General features: G+C 33.2%; 1 protein-coding gene and 1 long non-coding RNA gene across 4 annotated transcripts; both read right to left on the bottom strand.

Moving 5' to 3' along the window:
• Positions 1–310: 310 nt before the first annotated feature.
• LOC133872279 (uncharacterized) lies at positions 311–2,422 on the bottom strand. Its single transcript, XR_009900998.1, has 4 exons — positions 2,311–2,422; positions 1,221–1,359; positions 1,059–1,113; positions 311–591 (listed from the first exon to the last, which is right to left on the bottom strand). It is a non-coding gene; the product is annotated as an uncharacterized LOC133872279 (long non-coding RNA).
• Positions 2,423–7,115: 4,693 nt separating this feature from the next.
• On the bottom strand, positions 7,116–11,784 carry LOC133874098 (myb family transcription factor PHL5-like). 3 transcript variants are annotated; one of them, XM_062311930.1, is made up of 8 exons: positions 11,675–11,784; positions 10,174–10,669; positions 9,878–10,094; positions 9,705–9,781; positions 9,575–9,614; positions 8,481–8,535; positions 8,225–8,294; positions 7,116–7,758 (listed from the first exon to the last, which is right to left on the bottom strand). In XM_062311930.1, the coding sequence occupies exons 2-8, from the start codon at positions 10,654–10,656 to the stop codon at positions 7,552–7,554; spliced, it is 1,149 nt and encodes a 382-aa protein (XP_062167914.1). In that variant the 5' UTR covers positions 10,657–10,669; positions 11,675–11,784; the 3' UTR covers positions 7,116–7,551. The 3 variants fall into 3 exon arrangements, with proteins under 3 accessions (XP_062167914.1, XP_062167913.1, XP_062167912.1); XM_062311929.1 differs by lacking the exon at positions 11,675–11,784 and having other exon boundaries at positions 9,878–10,067; positions 10,174–11,576; XM_062311928.1 differs by lacking the exon at positions 11,675–11,784 and having other exon boundaries at positions 10,174–11,571.
• Between the last annotated feature and the right edge of the window lie 2,638 nt (positions 11,785–14,422).

Here is a 14,422-nt window from a genome sequence, read left to right on the forward strand (position 1 = left end):
GATAAAGTTTTTTATATTAAATTAATGTTAAGGGAACCACTTTTGGTGCCCTAAATTTAGATACAACTTTTGGTTCCTTTAATTTAAGAAATAACAATAAAATTTGTTTCAAAGGGTTTTTTAAGAGTTTTTACTACATTTGGATAAGGGAATGACTTTTAAAGAAGCTAATGTTAGTGCTTTAAAATTCCCTCATGAGCAACAGGAATGTCTATTCCAATTGTTATTATTATTATTATTATTTTTAATCAAGAAAGCCGGACTCCATTGGCGAGCTGTGTCCAACACTATGAGGTGAAACAAGTTTACAGAGCACCAATCTGGCAGCTTATTGCACCTTGTGGAAACAGTTCAACAACACATGACAACCACTTTTTCTAAAGTTTAATCCTCATTGTCCCAAAAAAATACAAACAGGGGATAGGACCTTTAGAAGTTGAAGCCTGAACATCTTTAAGACTAATTGATGGTTCAGCAGAGGAAGTATTTGTGATTCTTGAAGAGGCCACTAGTTGTTTTCTGTTGTTGGTCAAACATCATTTTGAGTTGCTTCCCTTGTTCTTCAATTCGTAGCTGTAGATTTCTCTGAACCTGGCCCAAAAGGATGAGCTTGTAAATAATAGATTGGTCAATAAATGCCTGCAACCCCCATGATATGCAAGTGCTTATGTGAAGTTTGAGTTCCAGGTTTCACTATGTTTTATTTTTTTAATCATTTTACCAGTTAATTAATCAACAGTCCCTAGCTGATGTAGTGGGGGAAGATAAAAGTTCAAGTTCCTAAATAGTTCTTTCAGTAACAGATGGGAAGTTGAGCATCTTATGGAAGATAAATGTAAAAGCAAACAAAATAAATGTCATTATCTCGTTGGAAGAGAAATTATTTGTGAAGGATATCTGAAACTACACTTACACATGGAATAAGGAAACAAATGCAGAAAAAAAGGACCATGTGGAAGTAATGCCTGGAAAATACTGGAAAACTCCTAAAACAAGAGGATATGTATACATAAATGAAATTACTATCTGATATGAATAAGAAGAGCCCATGAGTGCACCTCTAATTGTTCATGAAGACGCCTCTGGACATCTAGCTGCACTTGCAGTGCCTCTCTGATTTGCAAGACAAAGTTCACAAGTTGGTGTCAGACTAAAGCTCTTATGTTAAAGGGTAGTGTGTATATAGAAATGAAGAAGAAAAGGAAAATTAAATTAAATACCAATCAAAAGAAGGCCAATTTCAAGGGGAGAAATTTGTATGAATTGAATGACTAAAAGATGGGATGAGATTCATGAACTTTACGTTTCAACATCGAGCTGGGGCACATTGTTCATGCTATTTATTTTTCTGTAATTTTCCTGCAATAGAAAAGGCAATTCTGGTCTGATTTATTACATAACTGGCTAGATCAAGTCATTATAATCTTATTGAGAGAAGAGTACAGTAGATTGACAAAAAGATAACAAAGCTAAACAAACACTTTGTGCATCACCAAAAATGATAATGCAACAAAAATTGCAGCTGATGACCACAATAATTATTCATGAAAACTCAGAATAATTAGACAAACTGTCTGCCCCATATAGTAAAAATGAACATAGACAAATGTAGACAGACAGCACAATTGATGCAATGGATCCTATATGAATTTTCAGCTTTTATCCAACTGAATTGCAGCTTTTATAGAACCTGAAGACAAATCCTTAGAACAAGTTTAGTATGCATTGAACATGATGTAAATTTAGCTCTAAAGACAAACTAAGATAATAATATAACAGTCACTTTGCTTGAATGATGTTGGCCTGTTCATTTCAGGGGATTAACCAAACAAACATGACAAGTGAAGGATCCTTTTGTGATGACTGGTGCCAAGTTAATTTTTGTAATAGAAGGAAAAGAGGGCAAAAGAGTGGCATGAATACAATTAAGGTGTGTTTGGCCGTCAACCCCCAAATAGAGTAAAGTGACAACGATTATAATTCATTTTTCAAACTATTTTTGCAAATCAAAAGAAAACTTCCTTCACTGTAGGGTTGAGGCCTCTCCAAATGCTTGCCTATCTGATCTGAAACAAAAAGGCTAGCCTATTGAAAAAATCTGTATAACCTCTGAAGTGGTCTGAATAAGGAGAGTGATCATACTTGAAATGCTAGGGGGCTATTGTGACCAAATTATGGTTATTATCGACCTTATGACTCAAGAGCAAACTGACACAATATATAAAAGAGTTCAACCAGCTAAGAACAGAGGAATCAAACACAATAAATCACTCAGATAAATACAAGGATTAAACCAAAACAAGGAATCACCTTGTGTCGAGTCCAGCATGTCTTTTGCAATTCGGTGTTTCTACAACATAAGAAAATGACTCAAGATTTGTGAAGGGAAAATAAAACCAGGTTACAAGCAACATCTAAAGTGGTTAAGAAAACTTCAATACCTGGAGATGACTTTTCACATGAAAAATGGTCAATCCATCAGCTTCAGTATTTCCTTTGGCGTTGGTATGGATTCCTAAGTTTTTATTTTATTTTATTTTTTAGCGCCAAAAGAAAACAGACGAAATAAGCATTATTTAATACCAGATGGGCAGATATTAAAGATAATAAAAGAAGAAATATCAACCAGATTGGTAGTATTTGAAAGGATAAGAGTAAAAGCCTACTTTTTGGAACAATGAAAGGACATTTCAACCCCAAGGGAGTGGCCGAGTGGTTAAGACCGGGGCTTCTAGGGCATTTCTCTTTTGAGGTCTCTAGTTGGAGACTCCTCGATGTTATCTCCCTCTTGGGGCCAATCACCTGGGTATAGCCCGCGATTCAAGGCCTAATGCTTGAAGGGGCGTCGAACAATAGGTCGGGGATTAGTCTGGGGATCCTGGTTGGGCCTCTACGCTCGGAACGTTCTACCATTGTGTGTGGGCTAGACATCCCAAAGTATTGTTTGGCTATAGGTGAACTAGGATACGCTACAAAAAATAAATAAATAAATAAATTCAGCCTCCCATTGCTTCACTGCCTTGCTTCCCAAGAAATTGGAAACATATGTTATTCTTCCATTGGCCCAAATTAACAACTATCCTTTGTAAAATTCGCTAATTCTAACCTTCTCATTTGTCCATTTTTCTTTTGGTTAAGGAAAAAAATTAAGTAATATGTTAGTATTGGGTTAGACACACTGTTAGGAAATTCAAGTTATTAAATTTAAACATGCCGCCAGCACGATCAAACTCTTGATGAAATTGATAGTTGCATTACTTATAACTTTTTTGTTCGAAAACAAAGAATTATGAGTTCAATACATCTTGTTTAGCAGAAAAAATAAATAAATAAATAGATGGAAATGCTCCAAACCTCTTAAAAGAAAAGGAAGATACCTGGAATGAAAGTAAAATTAATCCTTCATCGATTCAAGTCTGCTAAATTTATATGAATGACATCACTTGCTAGACGTCATTAGCAAATCTTGCTCTTGTTACATTCATTAAGGACCTTTAGATTGTGCGCCCACTAAAGCAGGAATAAATTCCATAATTTGAGCAATTAATCATTTACAAATAAATATATGCAAATGTGGGAATATATAGCATCCTCTCCATTTCAAATTGAAAGGGAGTGAAAAATATGTTAGGTCGAGATTTTGTTTTATTGTATTTTGCTTTATCATGCCGCTTTTTTAATGAATAGCAATTTTTAAGTCATTCCATGTAACGGACAATTTGAATTTACATAATTTTAGAATCTAAAATTTCAAACAAATTATAATGGGTCCTGATCCCGAATTGTGCTCGCCATTATTATTGATAGATTAGGATCATCTACAATTATATGTCTTCTTAAATTCAGGAGAGACCATTTATGGAACCTACTTGATCAAATAAAAATTGGGTTGTCCAACCACCTGTCCAGTTAAGTGTCTCTTAAATAGTCTCTCACAATCACCTTTTTTCTTTTTTTCTTTTTTTTTAACTCAAATCAAATCTATTCCAATAAAAGATGACTAAATTACAGTCTAGAGATAGCAAGGTCTCTACAAACAACATCAGATATGAATAAAGGCATCTCCGCTAACCAAGTCCTAGAAAAGCATATAGAAGAAGCCTCCTTAGCAATCACATGGGCAACACAATTAGATTCTCCATAGCAATGAGCCCAAGAACAAGAAAAAAAGCACCTCAACTCTTGCTTAATAACATCCACAAAGTGACCAATACGTGCATGAAGAGAATGATGAGCATTTATCTCTTGGATCACCTGTAAAGCATCACCTTCAAAAATAATATTTCTAAAGCCTACTTCCATACAAAAAAGAATAGTATGAAGAGCTGCCATAGCCTCTACCAAAGTAGGATCCACTTCCACCTTACACGCACTGCATTTCACACCCAGAACCTGACCTTCAAAATTTATAATAACACATGCCAATCCAATGAAATCAGTCCTTCTATTAAGAGAGGCATCCCAATTAACCTTAAAAAATCCCATACTAGGGGCCTTCCAAGATTTGCTACTAGAAGAGTTTTCACCATTTAAGACCACAACATCCTTCTCCTGTCGGGAACAAAGCAGAAATTCATCAACAGCCTTAAAGACTTCTGAATATACCATAGAAAGAGGTGAAAAAGTATCTTCAAAAACAACCTTATTCCTTCTGCACCATATACGGTAAATAATTATAGAGAATCATATTCAAATAAATAATTATAAAGAATCATATTCAAAGAAATTCATCAAAAGCCTTATAGGCTTCTACACTTACTTGAATTCTCTTATATGCATATAAATAATTATAAGGAATCATATTCTTAGTATTTAATCAAAAGGCTTTTCCAACAATTCCTCTTAAAGAGACATTTATTGGTTGATAATTGATGGGAGAGTTCGAAATATAAAACATTTCAAGCACGTGCCAATTTATGTAGTTTAAGAATAATTGCAAGTACATACGATGGGACTACTTGGTTGCCAATTTGCAGGGAATGGCACCACCACAGCCCTATCCGATTGTGCTTGATCTTTATCGTGTTATCATTTTGGGATGTGTTCATACCTATGATGTTCCTTATTCTCTTTTGTCTTTCTTAACTACAAATGTGTCTTTATAAATTAATAAAGAAAATCTAGGTCTATGCAAACTTTGTTTTTTTTCTAAGGAAAATACGTTGGGAACTATAATTTTTAGTCAAACATTCTTATAAATTGATGGGACAATGCATAACTAATAAAATGATTAAAAGCATATGGTTGACAAGTTAACCTTTAACTAATTAAATTAATAAATTAAATTTTTTACTTAATTATTTTATCAATTATAAAATGTCATGTCAATTCGTAAAGAAACTTGCAATAATATACTTAGTTGTGATGAGTAATGCTAATAATTATCTTTTTATCTTCTTAAAGTTGATATGATTTTTAAAATCACATTTGAATCAAAATAAAACAGTGATCCATTCCAAAATTCAATGGTGATTTTAAAAGCTACATCACATTTGAAGGATAAAAAGATAATCTCTAACATTACTCAGCTATGACACCTTATAAGATGGATACTACCCAAAGTTTTTTTTTTTTTTTTTTAATTCAAAGGAGGAAAAGAAAACAATTACAAGAAGGATCATTTCCACTTTTGATCCTAATAGAAGAGAAGATGGAGAAATGATTGAAAATACTTTCAAAGATTAGATGAGAAGTTGCCCATTTTGCAACTTAGGCTCCATTTGGTTCGACGAAAAATGTTTTAAGCTAAAAATGGCCCGTATTGAAAATCACAATTATTATTATTATTATTATTATATATTCACTCAATCATGTTAATTTATAAAAATTAAGTTTTATTCGCAACATAAAAATATTAATACAAAAAAATTTGTTTCCAAAAAACAATTAACTGAAAAATTTGAGTTTCAAACGGAGGTTCGGTGGTGATCCTGCAGAGTTCCGGCGATTTGAGAATGTGAAGCTGGTTTACAGTTTTAGAAAAATAAAAACCATTTTACGAAAATTAAAAAAGATTTTTTATTCAAACTAAAAATGTTTTTGGATGATTATTATTTTTTGTCACACCAAATACTAAAAAATATAAAAAAAATTATTTTACGCCAACACAAAAAGGTTGGATCCAGCTTATTCTTGAAATAAACAACTCGCACACACTTGAGGAGGCCAGATTGACCGGCGGCAAAGCTGCATGAGCTTCACAGGTATTGGCTTCCATGTGGGGATTTTCATGTAGCAAGCAAACTACGATATTGCCATTCTGGTCAGTGGTCACTGATGACTGCTGGAGCAGCAAGGAGAATTCTAATTAATTAATGGCCACATATTGATAACTTTTTGGATGCAAATCTTTTCTATAACGTTTTTATTTATTTATTATTTATTTACAAATTAATATGATAGCCCACGTATCATTTACATTTTTATAAATTTTGAAGCCTAACAACAAATTTAAGTGGGCATTTTATTATATTCAAATAATAATTATTTTAATTTTAATTTTACATTTTTATTTAAAAATCATTCATCTCGCTCTCCTAATCTTTCTTGTGACATTATTGATCTCAGGTAGGATTTTAACAATTTTAATTTTGAAAAAAAACTTTTTTCTGCATAAGCAACTATAATAGTCACGAACACTTACCACGTTATCCATTAACTAATTAAATTTATCCGTCAACTTTTGTTACTTAATTTTTTATCCATGTGGCATACGTGTTACTTACGAGAACTGTCACGTGAGTTTGTAAAGAGATTGTAATAATTCGTAAAACTATAATAGAGACGCTACCTCCGAACATGGTGGCCGGCCGCCATAGGAACAAGGACGAGATTGGGGACAAGTTTCATTAATAATCAACGTTGAGGATAAAATTGTTCTTATGGGCCAGGGGATTTCGTCTTTATTTCTCCATGCTTTTGCTATCTAGGCAAGCCCTAAAGGCTAAGAGACAGCATTGTGAAGACTGCGAGTTCTAGACACATCAATAGAATGCTAACTTCCTATTCAAAGTAAGTCATTAATTATCTTAAAAGTTTATATTAATAAAAAATAATAATAAATTTAATCATTTAATTAATATTTTTAAAACTTCCTTCCAATAATACGTAGGATATTTAGCCGAAATATTAGATAAACTTTTTACTTCATATACAAAAGGACATGAAAGCAGACAATTCATCCACCAGACAACATTATTCTTACAATTAAGACAAGAACTCTAAAGGAACATGAAAAGAACAATGCTTCACTGACATATTTGTGCACGGGTTATGCACAATGGATACGAAGCATTTCTTTGCAGATTTGCATTGTGGATGAGTTCACTCAGTTGTATTTACCTTTCATTAAGTAGATTCAGTGAGTTCACTTTGAAGGATTAAGCAAATACTCTGCTGTTCTTGTATTCTGTTGAAGGGGATGACCTTTGAAGGAACCTCATGACTTCTTAACTGCTTATATGCAAAAGACCCCAAAGCTTTCCAGGTGACTGCTTTTAAGTGCTTTGATGTATATATATGCAAAAGATCATATTGGGTTGCTTTGAGGGGCTAACTTATCTTTGATGGGAAGTGGGAATTTCCATACCCTTCAGAAGTTGAAACCTGAACATCTTTAAGACTAACTGATGCTTCAGCAGAGGACGTATCCAATTTGTGATTCTTGAAGAGGCCACTAGTTGTTTTCTGTTGTTGGTCAAACATCATTTTGAGTTGCTTCCCTTGTTCTTCAATTCGTAGCTGTAGATTTCTCTGAACCTGGCCCCAAAAGATGAGCTTGTAAATAATAGATTGGTCAATAAATGCCTGCAACCCCATGACACGCAAGTGCTTATGTGAAGTTTGAGTTCCAGGTTTCACTATGTTTTATTTTTTTAATCATTTTACCAGGTAATTAATCAACAGTCCCTAGCTGATGTAGTGGGGGAAGATAAAAGTTCAAGTTCCAAAATAGTTCTTTCAGTAACAGATGGGAAGTTGAGCATCTTATGGAAGATAAATGTAAAAGCAAACAAAAAAAATGTCATTATCTCCTTGGAAGAGAAATTATTTGTGAAGGATATCTGAAACTACACTTATACATGGAATAAGGAAACAAATGCAGAAAGAAAGGATCATGTGGAAGTAATGCCTGGAAAATACTGGAAAAATCCTAAAACAAGAGGATATGTAGACATAAATGAAATTACTATCTGATATGAGTAAGAAGAATCTATGAGTGCACCTCTAATTGCTCATGAAGACGCCTCTGGACATCTAACTGCACTTGCAGTGCCTCTCTGATTTGCAAGCCACTGCAAGACAAAGTTCACAAGTTGGTGTCAGACTAAGCTCTTATGTTAAAGGGTAGTGTGTATATAGCAATGAAGAAGAAAAGGAAAATTAAATTAAATACCAATTTTAAAAGAATGCCAATTTTAAGGGGAAAAATTTGTTTGAATTGAATGACTAAAAGACAGGATGAGATTCATGAACTATACGTTTTAACATCAAGCTGGGCCACATTGTTCATGCTATTTCTTTTCTCTAATTTTCCTGCAATAGAAAAGGCAATTCTGGTCAGATTTATTACTTAACTGGCTAGACCAAGTCATTATAATCTTATTGAGAGAAGAGAACAGTAGATTGACAAAGTTATCAAATCTAAACAAATACTTTGTGCATCACCAAAAGTGATAATGCCACAAAAGTTGCTGCTGATGACCAGAAGAATGATAGTTTCCTTCTCATGAAAACTCAGCATAATTACAAAAATTATGTCTGCCCCATCATAGTAAAAATGAACATAAACAAGTGTAGACAGACAGCACAGTTGATGTAGTGGATCCTATATGGATTCTCAGACACTACATCAAACTGAAGTAACTGAATTGCAGCTTTTGTAAAACCTGAAGACAAGTTCTTAAAATAAATTTAGTGTCCGTTGAACATGATGTAAATTTAGTTCTAAAGACAAAAAAATAAAATTAACAGTCACTTTGCTTGAATGATGTTGGCCTGTTCATTTCAGGGGATCAACCAAAGAAACATGACACGTGAAGGATCCTTTTGTGATGACTAGTGCCTTGTAATAGAAGGAAAAGAGGGGAAAAGACCACCAAAGAGAGAAAAGAGACAATGATATACATCAATTTTTGCAAATCAAAAGAAAAATTCTTTCGCTGTAGGATTGAGGCCTCTCTAAATGCTCGCCTGTCTGATCTGAAACAAAAAGGCTAGCCTAGTGAAAAAATCTATATAACCTCTAAAATCTGTATGCTAGGGCTGTTGTGGCCTAATTATGGCTATCATCATAGCTAAAACCCTACTTATTCCACAGAGAGCTAATGCAAAAAAAAAAAAACAAAACAAAACAAAAAAGGAGGAATCTCCATATAGAGGGGGGGAAAAGGAATCTCCAATAGAGCTCATGACTCAGAGCAAAGTGACACTCTTATACACAGTGCAAATCACAATCATAATAATTACTCCAATTTTCTTCAATAATACTTAATAGAGTTCAGCTAGCTAAGAGCAGAGGAATCAAACACTATAAATGACTCAGATAAACACAAGGATTAAAACAAGGAATCACCTTCTGTCGAGTCTGGCATGTATTTTGCAATTCGGTATTTCTACAACATAAGAAATGAATCAAGATTTGTTAAGGGAAAATAAAACCAGGTTACAAGCAACATCTAAAATGGTTAAGAAAACCTCGATACCTGGAGATGACTTTTCACGTGAAAAATGGTCAATCCATCTGAGTCCATCAGCTTCAGTATTGCCTTTGGCGTTGCCTCTATAGTCAATCATTAGAGAACTTGTCAGAAAACGATGGTTTTTTTTCTTTTTCTTTTTTTGAATATTTTGACAAATCCTATACCAAATTACTTACTCTCAGCACCCCCAAGGCGACTAACACACTCAACAAACTTCTCATGAAGATCCTGAGTCCACCTTATTCGTGTTTTACTTGAGAGTACTGCACTGGTTGAAGCAGAGTTGCCAGAAGTAACAGATACACTTTCAGACGAAAATCTTGTAGACTGCTTCTCTTGCTGAGAGGAGAAGCTCAGCTGTGGAAGCTGGGAGTTGTACGAATTGCAATTACCCTGAAAAAGTTCCTAGCCTTAATCTGCATGATTTATGCTAAACTTGAATTAATGCACCTAAAGAATTAAAAGTACATACCATATGATCCTGATTTCCTTTAAAAGGTATCGAAAGGTGCCCCCCACCATAGATAGTATCATCACCAGGCAACTTATTTTGTTCATGTGGAAGAAGCTTACACCCTGATGAATTGCTGCATGAAATTTTATTGGACTTTTCAGAAGATCCATAGTATTGATTACTAGAGAACTGGGATTTCACTATTGCCTGAAGGGTGTTTCTCAAATCAAAGTTGTAGCCAGCTTGGTTTGCTGAATCAGTGGAAAAGTCTTCCCCAGAAGATTGATAAGAAGGTAGCTGTGAATCATAAGTCCTGGAAAATTGGGAGCTCAATGAGGTATTACCATCTTGACACTCATACTGTGGAAATCCCATGCACCGTTCGGTTGCATAAAAAGCAGAAGCTGGTGATTCAAAGCGGCTCATAATGGTGGTGGATGATTTTGCAGGCACATTATATTGCTGTTGTGATCCTCCCTCCATGGGAACACAAGTTCCCATCTGCCAAGGCTGTCTGAATCCAATTAATTGGGAAGAACGATTAGCAAATTCAGAACTACAATCATTGATGATCACTCCATAGTTCTGATTAACTGGTTCTCTGCAATCTATCTTCTGGGTGTTCATCTACAGATGATGATGATCAAGGCTAACAAGAATAGCAAGGGGGAGCTGATTTCTACTCAACTTTCTTGTCTACCATCCAAAACTACATCACATTTTTTTTCTTTTCATATACTTTCTAGAAAGCAAAAGCCACACGCAAAGTATACGCAAATTGGAAAAGAGTAGAAGATGCAGATTAGATGGGTAAACAACAATAATGTTGAAAATTCTCTCTTATATTCTGAAAAACTTCTGGTGTAAGATATGAATATGATTGTATAAAACCACTATGCAAAGCCTTTTTTTATTCCCATAATGGATAGGAATGAAACAATGATCCATTGACATAACCAAAGCCTAAAACACGTATAAAAATAGAAATATCTCCAAGATAAACAAATAAATTAACAGGACTTTGTCCTTGCATAAAATCGATAGGAATGTTAGCTGTGTCTCCACCATCAAGAAAAAAAAAAAAAAAACATATACAAAAAATATCAAAGTTGTATATATGGGTCTCAAGAAGTTAAAGAAATTCCATAGTATTGGTAATTTATCATCTAAACATTGGAGAATATTGTTATGGGCATCTATAGCTTAATAATCTGATCTGAGATACCGGCATAAATTCCCTATATATCTGCAATTATTCCTATATCTTTGGATACTGTTGAAGTCAATTTAGCCACACACAAAAGGATGGTATAAAATTTAAAAAACTAGATCTTTTCTCTCACAAGAGATACGAATCATTCTCTCTTCCCTTGACATTGCATCTTGCAAAGTGGTTATATGAAATTAACAGAAAAGTTCTTGTTGTACTATACAAATCAAAAAGCACAGTGGACTTTTGTACTACATATTATAAGATTCTTAACATGTTGAGAAAATGATGAATAGATATAAAGATTACCAATTCCATCCACACGAATCAGCAAACGAATATTAATTGATCACAGATCTATTATATTACTATAGCTAGATCAAGAATCTAGATGGGTTTCTAAAACCAGAGAACTATAAATATGTTTAAACTAAACCAAATTTGGGACATATAACTTATGATTCAACAATTTAATTAGGAAAATTTTTAAAAAAAAAAAAAAAATTATGATTCAACAATTTGAGTACATGTACGATCTATTCGGCTTTATATTGGAAGCAACCTAATTAAAAATGTATTACCCATCACATCTTTCTTTAATTGCCTCAACCCCATGCATATACTTCTTACCAAAATTAAGCTTTTATTATTTTATTTTTTTTTTGTTACTATAGATTTTTCTTATCTCAACCTTTCTCATATCAGTTACACCGGTGTACCACTACTTAGAATATTACTTGATTGATTAAATTCATCATTTTCTATTATTCTGAGCTTTTTAGATAAGTAGTGATTTAACACCAATACTTCTCCCTCTTTCTGGTTAACTATAAGAACTAAACCTATGCCATATATTAATATCAACATTCTCATTAATTTTAAGAATAGTTATGTCATGGTTATGTTTCTTGCCCCTCATAATTCTATAATATAAATCACTGCTCATCACACGGCCATATATATATATTAATACTGTTAATTCTATAATAAAAATTCCAAAAAATTAGAATATAAAATAATAATTTGCGGAGTTCAGAAATATCTGCAGAATTCATCTTCTTGATTTTGTTAAATTAGGCGTGCTGAAAAATATTGTTAGCACTTAAGTCTTCGATCCCCTCCTTGCTCTTTTCTTAGGGCAAGCCAAATTCTCTCATTAATCAGAATAGGGTTTTGTAGAGTAATGTTAGAAATTTCTCTTGTGTCGCTCAAAAAATAAAGTGACTTTTAAAATCATCATTAGAGTTGTAATTGATCATTATTGAATTTTGATCAAACTGTAATTTTAAAAGTCACCTCATTTTTTAAGAGACACAAGAGTAATACATGAGGGACTTCTAGAACTACTCGGTTTTATGTGTATGGAGATCGGATGAAAACATAGCCTACATATAGAATATCAAATGGAGTCCACTCATCGATGAGACTCCTAACCCTAATAGGGTTACAGGCCTACACAGGTTAAGGTGCATAAAGCACAAGGACTCAACAATCACTCGTCAACATTTGAGCCTATTATTTTAGGTTATATGTACGTACAACCCGTTTTAACAAACTAAAACTCACAATCAATTAAGAAAATATTTTAATAAATGCATCTTTTCTTTAATATATGTTTTGATCAATATTTTGATTAGAAAATAGCTTAGAACAACAATTATCTACATGCTCTCCACTATTCATTGAAATCTAACAATCACATTCACCTACACACCACCTCTCAGTATATATAATTAAGGTAATAAGTCAAGATATATATATATCCTCATGGGAATCTTTAAACGGCATATAATACTATTCTAAATGTGGATGATATCAGCTGTTATATCAGAATACAAGTATATATTATGGTATTTAATTAACTCTTAGTAATACAAATTAATATTGTTTTATATCATAATATTATATATATTCTTGTCTTGCATGCCTTCATGTCATTATCAGAAGGAGTGCTGGAATCAAATGCTTTTTAGTGTTTTAGGCGGAAAGCTTGATTCCAGGCTAAATTTTCAGCCCCTTGTGCATGACAAGAAGAATATTTTAGGTGTGTTCTTGAGTTTTAAATCAGTTAAAGCTTGCTTGAATTCAAATTGTTCGCCTATGGCGATTACGACACGTCGACAAACCATTAGAGATGTGGACTTTGTTATGCTGACCCCCAAATATAATATGAATTTGTTTGTCTGACTTGGTCATTAATTATTTATTATATAGTAATGTATTAATGTTATTTAGTTGACTAGTATATGATTGCTAGATAATTTGATGATGTACATGATAATGAAAATTAAATCATAGTACTTTCATTAAAAATAAAATAAAAAATTGCATGCTGATTTTCACTGTCACGCCATTCCAATTACATTTTCTTTTATCTTTGCTTCTTTCTATTCAAAACACCGGAGAGCCATATGAGACTCTTTAAACATCCTTTTTTTTATTATTTTTATTTTTATTTTAGAAAATATACTTAACTCTCTCGAATTAATTAACTTATCCCCGAACCATCATTTGTGACCCTTGATCCCAAGGTGGCAGGGCTGATGAATGGTTTGACTACCCACAAAAAAGATTTCAGGCAAACCACCCCAACGTAACCCCGTCAACCTCTTTTTTTCTTTTAAAAAAAAAAAAAATTTGTTTTTTCGTTGAAGGGTAATTGGAAGAGTCACATAAAAAAATTTGCACGGGTAAGCCAGTGCGCAAGCCACTTCTTCAATAAGTAATGCTCAAAATGTAAGATATTTAATTGAAATTAATAAAATGAGAGGTGAATGATGGAGAAAAAGTTCGAACTCATGGATTTTGCTATGATATTATGTTAAATCAATAGTTGCATGTTTTCAAAAGTTTAAGCAGGTAAAAAGTAGTAAATTTAATCTCTTAATTATATTAATTAATATTCTAATAGTCTCAATGGTAGATTAGTGATCTAGCTAGCCAGAAAAACCAAACAAAAAAACAAAACAAAACAAATGAGATCGAGTTTACATGCAATTCATATTCCTTTGGTTGATGATTAGTTGAAAGCTTGGTGGTTGTGGAGATTGATAAGGA

The sequence above is a fragment of the Alnus glutinosa genome, chromosome 7 (assembly GCF_958979055.1).
Source record: "Alnus glutinosa chromosome 7, dhAlnGlut1.1, whole genome shotgun sequence".
Taxonomy (NCBI): domain Eukaryota; kingdom Viridiplantae; phylum Streptophyta; class Magnoliopsida; order Fagales; family Betulaceae; genus Alnus; species Alnus glutinosa.